This window comes from Lontra canadensis, unplaced genomic scaffold (assembly GCF_010015895.1).
Source record: "Lontra canadensis isolate GAN:19392208 unplaced genomic scaffold, GSC_riverotter_1.0 scaffold5, whole genome shotgun sequence".
NCBI classification, from domain to species: Eukaryota; Metazoa; Chordata; class Mammalia; order Carnivora; family Mustelidae; genus Lontra; species Lontra canadensis.
Genome location: NW_022630999.1, coordinates 42,294,170 through 42,311,133, shown reverse-complemented (window position 1 = coordinate 42,311,133; position 16,964 = coordinate 42,294,170). Strand labels below are relative to the sequence as shown.

The 16,964-nt window shown below is 36.7% G+C and overlaps 1 protein-coding gene across 1 annotated transcript in view; it reads right to left on the bottom strand.

The window, feature by feature from the left end:
* Positions 1 to 16,964, bottom strand: part of ADAMTS19 (ADAM metallopeptidase with thrombospondin type 1 motif 19) — a 250,022-nt gene that overhangs the window by 8,569 nt on the left and 224,489 nt on the right. The window contains exons 20-21 of the mRNA XM_032851974.1: positions 15,601 to 15,805; positions 13,327 to 13,479 (exon numbers count right to left, since the gene is read on the bottom strand). Coding sequence (XP_032707865.1) covers positions 13,327 to 13,479; positions 15,601 to 15,805 — 358 coding nt within the window. The remainder of the gene's footprint in view (positions 1 to 13,326; positions 13,480 to 15,600; positions 15,806 to 16,964) is intronic.

Genomic DNA, 16,964 nt, shown 5'->3' with positions numbered 1-16,964 from the left:
TCCTCTATGTAGAGAGGAGACTTTCATTCTTTGCACTGATCCCTGATTCTTATAGTGCTTCTGTGCTTGACAGTTTCCGAGATCAAGTAGATCTATTCTGCATACGTGATTCTGAATATGGAGCTAAAAACCACTTGCACTCTAGTCTTAGGTATGGGGATTCTGTAGTAAGGTGCCAAACTTTAAAATTATTAATTAAATGATAGTTTCTTACCTCTCCTTTCAGGACATCACAATAGTCACAATGACACTGTTTTGATGCGAAGTTATTTGTTATCCTGGATATTTCATTAACTTGGATTTGGCAACAAAATGGGACAGTGTGGTATAAATAAATTTGTAGACTCCAGTTAAATAATCAACTAGTTTGCCAGTGAGTTTATAGAACCATTAATTTGCGCATGTTAAACTGTAAAGTTCTTCAAGCTGTAAAGTGCTGTCAAATGTCTTCTGAAACATCACACCGAAGAGGCAGAAAACCCAACAGTAAAAATACTACTGTAAGATATTTATTTGCAGTTTTGTTGGCTAACAAACATAACTAACACTGGTTTGCTTTTGAGTTCCTTAGAAAAACAAACAAATTTCAGTATATTCAGGGGTTAAAAATAGTAATTCTCACACTTGGCCAGCATAGAGATTACCCGAGATTCCTTCCTTCTAGACTGTGCCAAAGATATATATTTTGGAGAGAATGTGTGTTCTCTAGGCCAACAGCTAAGGAAGGCTCTGTAATGCTTTACTCATTTCCAGCTGGCCTTTGTAAGAAACAGGAATTCCTAAATTAAGAGAAAATTGTCACTGGCAAACAGAGTTCAAAAAAAATTTTTGAAACCAATATAATAGACAATCTCACAGAACCTGATATAATCTCTAATGATCAGTGCCAATCTATAACAAAGTTAACAGCATAGACTTGGATAATTTGTCTTTGGGAATAAGTGGATTATTCCATAGTGGTTTAACAAGAGTGAAGTAGCATTCGCAGTGGAGTGTGGACCTCATAAGGAAAGTAAATGATGACTTCTACTGGAAATTATTAGCGCAGCATTCCTATTCATTTATGTATATGTTTGGCAGTTCCATCTTTCAACTTTTTAATAAAGTGAGTGTGAAACAAACATTCTAAGGAACAAAAGTTAGGTTTGTTTTTTGAGATTTGTTATTTATTTTGGTCAGTGTTTCAGCATCTTTTTAAAGTAGTTCATCTGCCTTATTTAACACATGGGTATTTGGACTTGAATCTATTCCTAGAGGTCAGATGTTTGAGGATTTTTTTGCATGTGTGTTTAATTAATTCATCATTTGGTTCTACAGTTCAAACTATTCTTTTCTCTTTAATGAAAATGTCTGCATATCGTTAGAGCAAATCAAGGAAATGTGTGTGGCACAATCAAGCAGAATGCTTATGAATGATTAGCAGAGAAGTGAATATGTTATGAAAGGGCCATCAAATTAGCCCCCCAAATAATTTTTTATATCAAAGTACACATTGATCACCACAATAATGGAAGAAAAAAAAGATGTTTTGCATTAAGAAGCAATTAATAAACACAAAGTCTTGAACACATTTGCAATTCTCCCAGCCTATGAATCACACAGTGTTGGAGAGGTGAAAAAAGACTATAGAGACATTTCTATTTTATCTTCCTCATTCCTGTGAAACATCTTCCCACCAGAGAGAACTGCTTGGAAGGACAGTGATTGAATTTCCTTTTCAAATAAAATAATTTCCAGGTCTAGTCCAACAATTCTGTGTCCAAAATGAATCAGATCCCTCCATGGCCATATGAGAGAAATGTGTAGGTTTTGTTTTGTTTGTTTTAATAAAGTCTTGGTTTAAAATAGCACAGAGAGCACTATGTAGTTACCTTTAAATTATGCCAACCTGAAATAAACCAAGTATTTGCAGGTCACAGAGAAGATTCTTAAGTGTGCTTTGCTTCCATCCATTGTTTTCTTTCCAGGTTCGATAACTGCCATCTAACCTTAGGACAGCTATTTCAGCCAAATGGGTTCAAGAGAATGCAGAAGAAGTCCACCAGCTACCTGAAAGCTCAACGTTAAGCCCTTTTTTGACTGTTATTCAAATAAGGGTCTATTTACCTTTTAAAAAATACATCACATTTTTAAGTAGTTTGATTTACCACACAGAAAAAGGTCAAAGGAGTCATACATTTACATAAAATTATATTGATTAATTTTCCTAAAGAAAAATAAGCTAGTTACTAATTCTTTTGTAGTAAAATATATGAAATGTTGGAGTTCTTACAGAATTAGAGTCAGAAAATAAAATGGATCAGAAGAAAAGAAAAGCAATGTTTAGATATATCCTACATTTTTTGCTTACTTGATGAAAAAGCTTAGTGATCATTTATTCAATAAACATCTGTAAATGTAATGCAATGTTCTGGTCACTCAGAAAGATTTGTGAGAAGGGTAAAAAGCATTAAAATATTCCTTATTATTAGTTTTCAAATTTATTTATTTATTTGAGGAAGGGAGAGAGAGAGCAAGCAGGGAGAGAGAGAATCTTTTTTTTTAAAAATATTTTATTTATTTATTTGACAGAGAGAGAGAGAGAGATCACAAGTAAGCAGAGAGGCAGGCAGAGAGAGAGGGGGGAAGCAGGCTCCCTGCTGAGCAGAGAGCCCCATGCGGGGCTCGATCCCATGACCCTGAGATCATGACCTGAGCCAAAGGCAGAGGCTTAACCCACTGAGCCACCCAGGTGCCCCAGGGGGAGAGAGAATCTTAAGCAGACTCTGTGTTGAGTGCGGAGCCCAACGTGGGGCTAGATCCCAGGACCATGAAATCATGACCTGAGCTGAAATTAAGAGTTGGACATGTAATCAACTGAACTGTGTAGGTGCCCCAAGATATTCTTAATCAGACAGCAACAATATAAGGCAGCAAATAATTACTGGAGGAAAAAGTAACATAGTCATTAAGTCCAAAGAAATTATGTCATTTATTGTGGAAGCCTTTGAAAGATCAGACACTTCAGATGGTCCTTGAAGGACTCAGGTACTTGGAGGAAACACATTCTAGGCAAAGAGATATCAACAAAGACACAGAGAATATACAAGTACAAACTGCTCAGGCCTCAGCTTGTGGAGATATCTAATTAATGAGAATAATAAGACACTTCTCAATAGGTAAGTTAGGACTGGAATACGGAAAGCTATGAATGCCAGTGTGAGTATCCAAAGGTAATTCTCTGGAAGTACTTAAGCTATAGGATAGAGTGATAAAGTCATCCCTATGAGTGGACAGGTCTGAAATAGGAGGGCATGGGGAAGGAAGCACATTAGAAACTGTTACTCTAATCCTAGGAAAAAAAGTAAAAAGGATGGCATTATTATACTGGAAGCAAAAAACAACAGAAACAAATCCCTACTTACATGAAGAAGAAGAGCCAAGGATAGTTTCCAGCCCGGGGAGCTGGGAAAATGATATTGACATTTTTCAAGAAAAAGGAAATTGGGAGTGGGGTATGGTTGGAGGAAATAAAATGAGGAATTTTGTTTTAAATATACAAAATTTGAGGAATTCTTGGCACGCTGATGGCAGAGGCTGAGGGCAACTGAAGTTCGGGCTGAGAATAAAGACACAACCCACCCCTGCCCCCACTCCCTCCAGCTACACTCCCTTTTCTAGCTACGCTCCCTCCTTTGGCACACTTAGACTTGAAAAATTTAAACACCATCTAAATGTGGATGATTCCAAAATTTATATTTCTCTTCTCTGATCTCTCTTCTAGATGCCCGTGTTTGAGTCTTTTTTTCTTTATTTTTAAGATTTTATTTATTTATTTGACAGACAGAGATCACAAGAGGGCGGAGAGGCAGGTGGAGAGAAAGGGGGAAGCAGGCTCACCACTGAGCAGGGAGCCCAGTGTGGGGCTCAATCCCAGGACGCCGAGATCATGACCCATGGTGAAGGCAGAGGCTTAACCCACTGAGCCACCCAGGCGCCCCTGTGTTTAAGTATTTTACAGGCCAAGGAAACACAGTTCAATAGAGAAGTGGAAATATTTCCCCTCCAACTGGACTCTTCTCTTACGGTTTCCTATTTCCCATCACAGAGGCAACATCTGTACATATTGTTTAGAGCAGAAAGCCAACCTGGGAGTCCTTCTTAATACCTTAACACCTGCCTCCTCCTCATCTCTCCCACAAATAACCAACCCCAGTTCTGTTCATTCTAACCCCAAAATAATTTCTCAAAGCCAACCATCTCTCCTCATCTCTACTTACATTACTATATGAACAGACAGCATTTATCTTGTTATTATGTATTTGACACTACGCTAAGAACTTTCCATGAATTATTTCATTTGGACTCACTAACTTATCTGAACCAAAGATTCAGAATTCAAATCCAAGGCTAAGGGACTCCATATACTGAGCTATTGTACCTGTTACAGATCCCAGTCCTCTCCCTTCCCTAGATATTCTGTAATATTCTCTTGGCATCTTCCTATATCCATGACATCCACCATTTTTGATATGGTACCCTGGAAATATTTAAGTATTAGGAAAGCATTAGTTTTCTTTTAATTTCAGGCAGAAAATGTTAACCTATTTATAAAATAAAAGTAACATATGGATATGGTAGAAGTATAAGCACAGAAGGCCCTTTTCTCCAATGTAATTCAGATAAACTATTCTTTGTATATCTGTGAAGAAAATAAAAAAAAAATTATTTGAGAGCAAGAGCAGAAGCTTAAAAGCTGGGGAGGGAACAGAGAAGGGAGGGAGAGGGACAAGTAGACTCCATGCCAATCACGGAACCCAACATAGGGCTCAATCCCAGGACCCTGAGATCATGACCTGAGTCGAAACCGAGAGTTGGATGCTTAACTGACTTAGCTACTCAGGCACCCCCAAATTTTTAATATGTATAAAAATAATATGTAAACAACTTCAGTTCCTACTATATATAACTCTTCCATATAATATTTGCTCATTTAATAATAAGTCTTAGAGAAACTTCCTCATTTATAGATAAATGCATTTTTAAAAAACTACAGTATTTCACTGTTTAAATATGGTATTTTGATTTATGTAACTACTTAAAGGACATATGGATCTTATCAAATTTTTGTTGTGCCAAAGAAGGCTGCAATGAACATCTTCAAAAATATAGTTAGCAAGTTAGGTGAAAATGTCTGTAAGGAAAATCTTTGGCAATAGACTTGTCAAGTCAAAGAATGTGTGCATTTCAAAATTAGGTATCATTTTTCTCACCTATTAAATTGGTTTTAAAAAAGTGTGATAATAGGGGCGCCTGGTTGGCTCAGTGGGTTAAAGCCTCTGCCTTCAGCTCAGGTCATGATCTCAGGGTCCTGGGATCAAGCCCCGCATCGGGCTCTCTGCTCAGCATGGAGCCTGCCTCCCCCTCTCTCTCTGCCTGACTCTCTGCCTACTTGTGATTTCTGTCTGTCAAATAAATAAATAAAATCTTTTTAAAAAAAAGTGTGATAATATCCAATCTTAGTAGTATAGGGAAACAGATATGTGGAGGCACCTGGGCAGAAAGAAGTAGAATTTGCTCCCTGTAGATGGAGCTTTCTGGTTGCCCCCGTAGTGCTCCTCAGTGCTCTTCTCTTGTTGCCTTTCTGATCCCTGAAGTCATGTGTGTGTGTGTGTGTGTGTGTGTGTGTGCGTATCTAAACAAGTTTCCTAGTTTTATTTATTATCCCATACGGACTTGTACACATTCTATATATAGCATATAAAGTTACAGATTTATATTTTTCTAATCCAAACAATTTTTGTTTTGTCTCTAAAGTAGATCCTTCATTTTAAGCAGTTTGAAATACTCTTCTTTGGACTATGCACCATTTGGACCACTGCCTCACTGACACTGGGTTATTACTTCTACTTGCACAGTTAGAGCACTGTGATACTGAGAAAGACCTAGAGTTGTTTTGGCACATTTTACAGATGTAGGAAGGAGGCTAGGGTCCCTGTAGAACAGCTCTCTGGTATAAAAGATTGATGCTGGTTGTGCTCCTGGGCTCTATGGATGCCCCAGATAAACTTAAGCAAAACCAGAGACCTGTTAGAATAACTTTCCCTTTTGCTACATTCTGCATCCAAAGATCCCATATGATGCCTTTCTAAATGGCTAATTATTTGCATATGTTTCTTGCATTTTAAAGATGTCTTACTCCGGTAGTCCCGATGATCTGGTTATATCTATCTCTGGATATCCTCTGGTATTTGGTAAATATACACTTCACTACATTTAAGCAAAAAACCACTCAATGATAAGACTACTGAATTTTATAACATTCTTATCAAATTTCTTTATATTTTGTATGTGGAAAATATTCTCCCCTCAACCACCTATTGACACTCATTGTCCCCCAAATGAATTTTGGTATGTTCCATGCTCTATACCCTATAAAGAACATTAAGAGTAATTTTTAAATTAAGTCATATTTATTTACTGAAATGTTTTCAGGTATGATTTATAAAATGAAATTACAGATACCCTAGCATGCAGCAAGAGAGCATTGATAGTATTATTTTATAAGCCTAACATTTTTTCAAGGATTTATTAAGAAGACAGTTAATTAAGCCTTTTGGATTAAAAAAAATCCTCTTGCATTCTCCAATCCAAAGGATGTTAAAAACATATTCTTATATCAGCAATTATAATTATACATGTATATGCACATATATCTACATTACATATACATACATACACATAGACACAGAGACACTACTTCGATCTCTCTAAATCATGAATTTTCTCTAGATAGAAGATATATACAGATAGTATGGGTTCATCTTTCTTATTAAGCTAATATATTTCTGCCACATTCAATCATATCAGCCAAATGCTTTGACAAATTTGAGTAATTCAAACATTAAAAAAAAAAATACTTTAAAAAAATCTCTTACCTGGGGTAAGAGATCAGATTCTTAGGAGATATTAAAAATAAAAATGGAGGGGGGTGGTGGTTCCTGGGTGGCTCAGTTGTTAAGTGTCTGCCTTTGGCTCAGGTCATGATCCCAGGTTCCTGGGATCTAGCCCCACATCCTGCTCCCTGCTTGGCGGGAAGCCTACTTCTCCCTCTCCCACTCACCCTACTTGTGTTCCCTCTCTCGCTGTCTCTCTCTGTCAAATAAATAAATAAAATCTTAAAGACAAAACAAAACAAAATGAAAACAAAAGCAAAAAACCCCCTAAAAATGGTAACAATGCAAAAAATGTCCCATTCTCTTGCAGTATAGAGTCAGAGGCAAAACAATATGATAGCCAATTGTTTGGAGATTTTGAGCATGGTTTAGAAGACCACTATTTTCTCCAGATAGATCGCAAATTGTGTAAATGCTCAGTGGATATATCTGAACAACACAGTAGAAAGTCTTTCCTGATGAAAAGTATCCTATATATCACTAAGTAATTTCTTTAGTATGAACACTTACTCAGAGACCAGTGTATTTCAAATTTTCCTATAATGTAGAATATGTCTTAAGTTGGACATCTTGCCCAAATATTTAAAACCAAACCCACAACTTCTGATTTCTTTAATTCATTGCCTATCCAAAAATGATGGATTTCAGTCTAAGAGATTCATATTCGTTTATGAGGTAGCTGCTCAAATTTTCCATGTCTTAGGAGATTCTATTTATAAAAAATGATAGGCAGTTATCTTTTCCAGTGACTTATAGACATATTTAGAAAATAATGCTATATAGAAATGTAAATCCACGAAGAACAGTTTTCTAGGTTACGGATAATTTCAGTTGGGCTTAAATCTACAGATTTTGTCCCATTACAAAAAAAGTACTTGCCAAACTAGTTTTTCAAATTTGAGTAATCTAATATAAGCCTTCCTGAAGTATATTACACTAAATAACAAACTAGCTATATGCTCTGCAAAAGTGATCTTTGGTTAAAAGGAAAAAGAAAAGAGAAACTCTAGTCTCTCTTTGAGATTCACGAAGTATAGAAAAATGTTAAAGGATCTAAAAGTCCTATGGCAAACAGTATTTGATTATCTTTGTTTAACTACATTATTCCTCAGAACTGGAGACAATATCCCAAGAAATGAGCTTTCTATAGAACTTAATGTGGGGAATGCAAGCCTTAAGAATTCATAAATTAATATAAATTTAGTCTTATAAATGATGACATTTGGATCTTTGATAAATATCAGTCTTACTAATGTATCTATTTAACAATATATTTTCTTCATTATAGCAGTTGTCATTTTATCCATTCCTTTGATTCTCTGGTGTAAGCTGATATTTAACATTTTCTATTTTTATATTCTATTAGGGTATTTAATTTGGTTATTTGCAGCTAACTATGTCTTTACATTTGAATGGGAAATCCTTTAACAAGGGATTAAGCTTCCCTCTACTACTCTGTAACAACCCACTTAGTTTAGTTGTATTAAAAACCAGTAAGATATACATTTGGATTCTGTGACCTCCAACAAGTGGATTTTAATTGGGTTGTGTGTATGCCAGCATTGGATCAGTCCAGATATGCAGAATTCCACAGTCCTAAAACCTAGCCTGGCCATGGGGCAATAAGAAATCCCTCCCTTGGGAATTCTGGCTCTGGTTCTTTTTGTCTCTTTTGACTTAATGCAAAACTCTAGGCTCTATAGATGCCATATTAAAAACATGGTGTTATCTAGTCATTAGTCTAGGACATTCTTGACTACATTGGCCAGGATTTCTTTCTTTATATTTCTGTCAATGATTCACTGAGTTTTTCTCCAGTGGAAAGAAAGGTTCTCTTTGATTATTCATAATTTCATAGTTTTTAGATTCCTCTTCAACTGAATATACTGGATATAATTGTGGTTTCCTTTTACAGGGTTAGTTAAAAATGACTCATTATATTGTAATCTTTATAGTTGTCACTTCTAAACAAAGATATACCATATTATCTGTAAATTAAATCATCCAAAATGATTTATTGTACTTCCAGTTTTATTTTGAATTATATCATCACAAAAAGACTCATCTCTTGTCCAAAAATCTATTTATCATGTCATAATTTGAGATGTTACATTTTCCAGAATTTTAAAGGACTAAATTAAGTTCAAATTACAGAGTATGAATTGAATCTAAGACTAAACCAGGAATAATTACATAGAATTCCAAGGTATTTTGTGTCTCATTAAATTTCGCTTGAATGAATTCTCTTGTTAAATACTGTACCGAAAAATTAATGCTGTAAAAGCTTCAAGAAGATCCAGATTTTTCTGTAACAGGTAGATAAAACAATACCTTTTTATTTGCTCCTCTATAGGCCACCAATAATGAAAACAAGAAGCTGCAGACGTTCGAATAAAGGCAGAAAGGTCAAATTCTGGCAGAGAATAAGGCATTTCATTAAACATAAGGGACTATGTTATTTTTCACTTCAGTATTCTAAGGACTGCTTAAATGAGTGAATACAGATTTTTACTGCCCAGAAACACATGGGTCATGTTCTGTTCTCCCAAGAAAGGCCCCAAGGCCGTATCTACATCCGAGATATAGTCAGAATGTGGCATATAATTGTGTGAATGGTTAATGCAAGCCAGAGCAGAGCAGCCACACACTCTGTATCCTATTTTTGCCAATTTTCTAGTCTCAATGAAATAAACGTAAGCACTGTTCAACAAAGGCTGTATTATATCTACTTAGAAATCAGAGGTAATGTTTTTAGGATCGATTTTTCTCTTTTGAATATTCTTGGATTTATATTTTTCTCTCTCAAGCTGAGAGCAATTTCTCCACTGTTTACACAAAGCTACCAAAACATAGATGACAGAAATCACATAGGCTGATACAAATGCAGTGAACACAGTTTGAGGCATAAACAAACTGTTTCCTTAGGAAGCGTCCATTTAGCCAATACACCACTGGCTCAACAGAGGTTAACAACGTTTAGACAGTGGAACAAGCTTTAGGATTTATTTGTGTTTTAACTGATTCTCCAATGATACACTCATATTACAGAGGGAGGAACATAGTTTCATAGCTAGATTTTTGTGGATATCTCACTGGATATCCCCGATTAAAGCCCATCCAAGGCTTAATTTTAAGTCTACTTCTGTTTATCAATAGTTTAAAAAATACTAGTAGATTTTGAGTGAAACTGACAGATTAATTGAACTCTGAGGAACACAGAAATCCACCCACAATTGCACACATCTTGTTGCTATTCCTCTTCCAGGGACACAGCTGATAAGAATAAGAAATCTATGTGCTCCCTCTGTCCGTGAATACTTTAATCACTGACATTTAATAATCGCAGCATTATTCCTTTTCTCTGTAATTATTTTGGGATGGTTTTTATTTTAACATGAAAGTAATATGTTGGGAGTGAAAAAGAAGGGGAGAAATCAATAAAGTTCACATGGAGCCTCTTGCTTTAACTTGTACATGCTGTTTAAATTTGTTATGCTGAGACCTCAGTCATAAAAAAGAACAAGGAAAGGGCACCTGGGTGGCTCAGTGGGTTAAAGCATCTGCCTTCGGCTGGGGTCGTGATCTCAGGGTCCTGGGATGGAGCCCCAAATCGGGCTCTCTGCTCAGCGGGGAGCCTGCTTCCCTTCCTCTCTCTGCCTGCCTCTCTGCCTAACTTGTAATCTCTGTCTGTCCAATAAATAAAATCTTTAAAAAAAAAAAGAACAAGGAAACAGTTTTAAGGAAAAGAGAAGGCTTATATCCATATAAAGAAAAAAATACAAACTGAATCTCATAAGCAAACAAACAAAAACAAACAGGCCAAGAGACAAAGGTAAAAAGCCATAGAACAAAGATGAATAGTTATTAGGCCTGTATACTCCTTTCCTTACCCACAAAGGCTATCAATGTTCAAGCAGGGTAGCAATATAGTAACTCAACAAAACCAACGTAAAGTAATTCAGTCTAAGTACACCTAAAAAGGGACACGTATATTACTCTGGTAAATTGGAAAAAACATTTTTTCAGGCTTAGCATGAAAAGCAAGAAGTTATGTTTTTTATGATCTCCCCAGTTAATTTTGACTTTGCTTAAGATTTAACCAGCGGCCACAGAATAGGCACATTTATTAATCAATAGCAATAGTACATGTGACGCAAATAGGATTTGCTAGTCATATTTCCACATGCAGCAATGAAGGAGCTTACGGTTCTGTGTCATAAATTATAACAAAAACTAGATCTTCTCTTCTTTGCAATTACAATTTTTCTCTTTTATTGGCAACTAGAGGTTAACACTTATGAATTAAAATATTTCCTTTTTTTTTTAAAGACCCCGCCACCCTGAGATCTTGACCTGAGCCAAAACCAAAAGTCAGACGCACAACCGTCTAAGCCATCCAGCCACCCCTCACTATCCCTATTAATTAATAACGCTGGAAAAGTAGAGCTTATCTATTCTAAAGGTTTTTAAACTTTTTCTTAGAAAAATAACTGTTATACTTAAGGAAAACACCTCAATTTCACTAGCCAAAATAAATAAATGTGGAGTGACTACAGTGAGAAGAGAGCAGTGGGTGGTCTTCCCTACATCCCTCCAACTAGGACTTTCATTCCCTTGCCCTGTTTTATACCTTCAGTGCTGAAGAAAGAGTTAATATACACATAACTTGAAAACAATGGTGTTATTATTTTCCTTCTTCATTCATAGGGAAACAAAGATACAAATATATTCAATAGCTTGATCAATTGGTCCGTCTGTGTAATGAGGGAGTCCAAACTATGCCCTTCCTGTCTTGACTTCCAAGCCACGGTCTTGCCCCTATCATCCTACTGTATCTCCCTCTTATAGAATTAGGAAAATGTTAACCCTGAAAATAAAATAGTTTATGGTTAATTTGGAATTCTCTTTCCTCTAAAAGTTGTTTCCTTTAAAGTGTGAGGTTTCCCTTCTGTGGTTCACCAGTTCAGAGCTGCATGGACTGGGCTGGGTATTTCCTAATTCTTTAGGGAGGGATTGATTTACATTTTTTACAAATGCATCTTTTAAAGAGTCCCAATGAGAACTTTAAATGTTGTAGGTCTTTGAAGGAAGAATACAGGTTATGAGAACATGTGATGTTAGTATGCAAACATTTTTCGAGAGGAGAGGCACCAGTAATCACGAGAAAATAGATATTCAGTGTCAGGAACTTCTTTTGGGGCAACATTACACAAACTGGTTAACCACAGTGTGTTACACATTGGGAAGATTTCTTCCAGAATGGCCTTTAGGATTCTTTATGAAAAGCCACCACACTCCTTAGCATGCCTCAGCGACTACCACTTGTTTCTTCATATATCAAATAAAGGGAAGGAAGACAGGATTTATTATGTCTCTTCTAAGCTTTAGAATTTTATGATTCCATAATAATAAGTACATAATATCACAGCTGGATGTGGCAAGGCACAGGGGATTATTTAATTAATACTTACATTTTTGAAGATGCATATTTGGGAGCTGTTTTAACCCAAAAACGATCAGAATTTTATCTTAAAACATAGGATTTATTAATACTTTATGTAGAATGAATAGATGAGCTGTTTTCTATGGTTCACTTATATATGAGGCTCAACTTTATTCATAAATTTAAATACTACTATCATGATGAAATTAAACTTAGTTTCCCTGCCATATGAATTGTGTCTACTTGATTTGAGCAAAGGACTTCAAGAATGCTGTTCTTTCCATTTCTTCTATACACAACCTCAAAATTGGTGGGAAAAAGAATGCCTTTTACATATTAAGGTAGAAATTGCCTCTGCTTGATGCTGTCACTACCTCCCTTAGTTATATTTTCAATGTACTTATCTGATAGTATTCTGTTTATTAGATAAGCTTTATGCAAAAATATTCTGACAAAGAATGGTATCAATAAAAATTTACAACAAAATAACAATAGATAGGAGAAGGGAGTTGGGGGAAATTGGAAGGGGAGGTGAACAATGAGAGACTATGGACTCTGAAGGGTTTGAAGAGATGGGGAGGTGGGAGATTGGGGGAACCAGGTGGTGGGTATTAGAGAGGGCACGGATTGCATGGAGCACTCGGTGTGGTACAAATACAATGAATACTGTTATGCTGAAAATAAATTAAAAAAAATGATTTAAAAAAAAAGGAAAAAGGTCATGAACAAAAAAAAATAAATAACAATAGATAGTATTTTTCGAGGGCTTCCTTTGTGTCAGTCTTCAGTGCTTTATACGTTTTATCTTACTTGATCTTTAAAATGGTTTTATAGAGCTCATGATCAAAGACAGATAGGATGTGAACCTGGGAATGTAAGACTCCATCTCTCATGAGTCATACCTTTTATAGATCCCCTAATATTGTGAATGTACAGAATTAGTCTCACCTTAGACCAGTCGCCCATTCGCCACACATAGCATTTCGAGTAATCCTCACAGTCCTCAGCCTCCCTGGGTCTGGTGGAGAGGACGCATTTCTTTCTAGGGTTAGTACACCTCACAGTCCGATGACGTACACCTTTGCCACACTTGACCGAACACTAGAAGATCACATCAGAGAGTCTGGATGAGGTTGGTGATTAGAGATATAGACCAATGGTTAAATTATGTTAAGTAATATTTCTAATAATCTCTCATAAACCTATCACTCACATAAAGACCAGGTTAAAGAATAAAGAGGAAAACGCCTAGCTACACCCAGGACCAGGATCCAGATGAAGCTTAGGGCACAGTGCTGGAGGTAACGAGTTTCAGGAACACAGGACCATTACTACACAGAGCAATATAACTTGTGATTGTTGATGAGAAACAAATAATACACAGTGATCAAAATGTAAAATGCTAAACTTAATTGGCATCATATATGTACATATAGTTATGAAAGAAAATTCAAAAATGTATTTTTGCTAAGGTTTAATCTGTTTTAGCCCTAAGAAATGTCTGTGGAAATGAAAATTTTTTTTTAGAGGGTCATTTCTTACAGACTCTTCTTCAAGTGAAAACAGACAGAATCTTAGCAAAAGGAAAGTATTTCATTGCATAATTATATACCCCTAGAAATCATCATTCTAAATGACTATATGCATTGCAAATATAATTCAGTTCAAAAATAGTTTAGTTCATTTCATAAATAATTGATGCCTGATTTACAATGGTGACATAACATATAAAGCACGTATGTATATTACACCTATTTTTTTCTAGGAGCAACTTAGCTTCTCATTTTCATTTATGCTCATTTTTATGGAATATGTGTAAAGCTTCTCAGTTTTACAAAGGTTCACATCATGACTATCTGGACATAGGGACCAAAAATAGCATTGGGCGGGAGAAGGGAGAAGAGGGAAAGAGAAGGGAAGGGATAAAAGATAAGACAAAACTTGAAAATTCCATACACTGCATGTGTAAATTGGCATTTTAATATTTATTTTTATTTTTTTTGCAGTTGGAACTAACCCTGTTCTGTAAAGTCAAATTTTAAATTAAATTTAAAAATGAGAGATTTTTTAATTGGTAGACTGCATTGAGGCATACTATTGCTCCCACCTGCTGTCAAAATTCTGTATAGAATATTTCTGGCCTATTTCCTCCTAAAAAGTTTGCAAAAAATGTTATAGTTTGGCTGGAGGTGGGGTGCGTTCCTTTGCTAGTGTGAAACTTCTCTCCAGATCCAACTGATTGATTCTGATGTAAAGTTAGATACTACATTCGTTGTCAAAAGTATACTTTGTCAATGAAAAAGGATCTGTTAAACAGCAAGGTATAGCCCAGAAAAGGAAGCCAACAGAAAGTCATGCTACTTGCTAATGTACTTTGGCGGGAGGGAGGGAGAGGTTGGGTTAATTGAAGAATTTTCCCAAACCTTATTACCTAAGCTACTTTATCCTTGTTTTCAAAAGACTGGTTACTCATTGTAATCTAGCATTTGCCACTTGTCAGTTTTACATGCTATCTTATAGTCTGAGATTAAGCATATGAATAATTCTGTGTGTGTGCGTGCATGTGTCTGCACACATGTGTGGGTGTGCAAGGATGTGTGTGTGTGTGTGCATGTGGCCACCTGTTCACCTAAAATGCTTCAGAGCAGCTAGAAAATCAAAGTAATATTAATGTCCTTTCTCCTTTCCCTTTTAAATGCTCAGGGACAGAGAATGAATCAAATGCGTATTAACATTTCTGCCCACTAAAGAGTATACTCATGATATATAAATGAAAAAGCAACATTCTAAAATGAACATAAAATTTGTTCTTATGTTACAATGTTGACTGAATGAAGAGTAAATAACTGTTTTTTTCTGTTTGCAAAATTATATGTAATGAGTATATTCCTTTATTTATTTTTTTAAATATTTTATTTATTTATTTGAGAGGGTGAGAGAGAGAGCACAGAGGGAGAGGGAGAAGCAGGCTCCCCACTGAGCCGGCAGTCCTTAGTGGGACTCAAACCCAGGATCCTAAGATCATGACCCAAGCCGCAGGCAGACACTTAACTGACTGAACCACCCAGGTGCCCTGTATATGCCTTTTATTATGAGAAAAATTAAGAGATGGTATTGGACTGCTCTGCACAAAGATTCAGCATGCAACAGCCCATGACCTCACACAAGTTGAGAGTCAGAGGACAGCAAGGACGTGAGAAGAGATGGGGGCACGAGCCTCACCTCAGACCACACTCCTGCCTCCCACACGGTCATGCAGTCCTGGCCCTCGCAGCGCTGGGCAGAGGCAGGCTTAGGTCCCGCACAGTCCCTCTCCCGGGCCCTGATCAGAGTCCCATTGCTCAGTTGTTGGGTACAAGCCACTTGTCTGCTCTGCATGCCTTTTCCACAAGTCCGTGAACAGGGGGTCCATTCTGTCATCATCCATCTAAAAGTAAAGCAAGAACCACTAAAACTGGTTGAAAGATACCAATCCATTGTGTATCTTGTCATGTCTGGAGTCAAAATTTGCACAGTGAATTTTACCTTTTTTTCCTTCTTCTTCTTCTTTCTTTCTTTCTTTTTTTAATAGTTTTCTCTAAAACACATGTGTTTTCTCTCATTTTGAGTTCTCTGTATTTCAAATCTCTGTCTTAAAAATCTCAAAGACTTAGATTTGGTCTGCGCCATACTCCATGCTCTTCCTGTTACAGCTTATCACACTGGCCACACTGAGAAACCCAGTAAGTACACAACTGCTAACACATAGAAGTTATTCCTGTTCTTTGTGTTTTAAGTCTTCACAATAATTCCAAGTGTTAGTGGCTATGACTACTGTGGCCTTTTATGGAGAGGGAAACCAAGGCAAGGGGAGATTTTTAGCAACTTACCAAGGGTCAGAAGGTTGTAGGGTCAGAAATTACAAGGAGGCTGTAGATGACCTCACCGTGAGACAAACAGAGATATGAGCAAGGTAACAGAGCCCTGTCCCTAAGAATGACCCTCTTACCTGGGGGAAGCAATCGTTAGTACATCAACAATGGCTTGGAACAAGATTCCTGGGTCTGGGCCATATCCTCTGGATAAAGCTACGAAAGCTTCCTTCGGCTGGCTTCTATGTAGTGGCCATGGAATCAAGACACTGGAGGCCAGTGACTAAACATGAAGCGACCTCATTTCAGAGGTCCTCAAGAACTCCAAATCTTTTTCTTGAATTTCACTGATTCAGTGATTCTGCCAATACATAGGCCTTTTAACACCTAGATGGACATCCTTTCCTCAAACAATCCTCAGGGCAGTGGTACATATCTATGGACACTTCCATTTCTAATGAGTTGAGATATAGCCTAAGGACCACTAATTTAAACACCTCCCCAAATTTATTTTGGGAAGAACCAAGGCCTGTGCCAGAAAATTGATTCATGAAATCTGTATGGTTCTTGTCAGTAAAACATTCTCTGCATTCCCCATTATTAGGTCAACCCTATAGCGGGGAAATCTAAACCCACCCCAAACTACCTGCACAATCCTATTTCAGCACAGTGCAGGGCAGTCAAAGTCCTGAGCTTAATTCTGGGTTCCTTACTAGCTGTACACATTCACAGTAC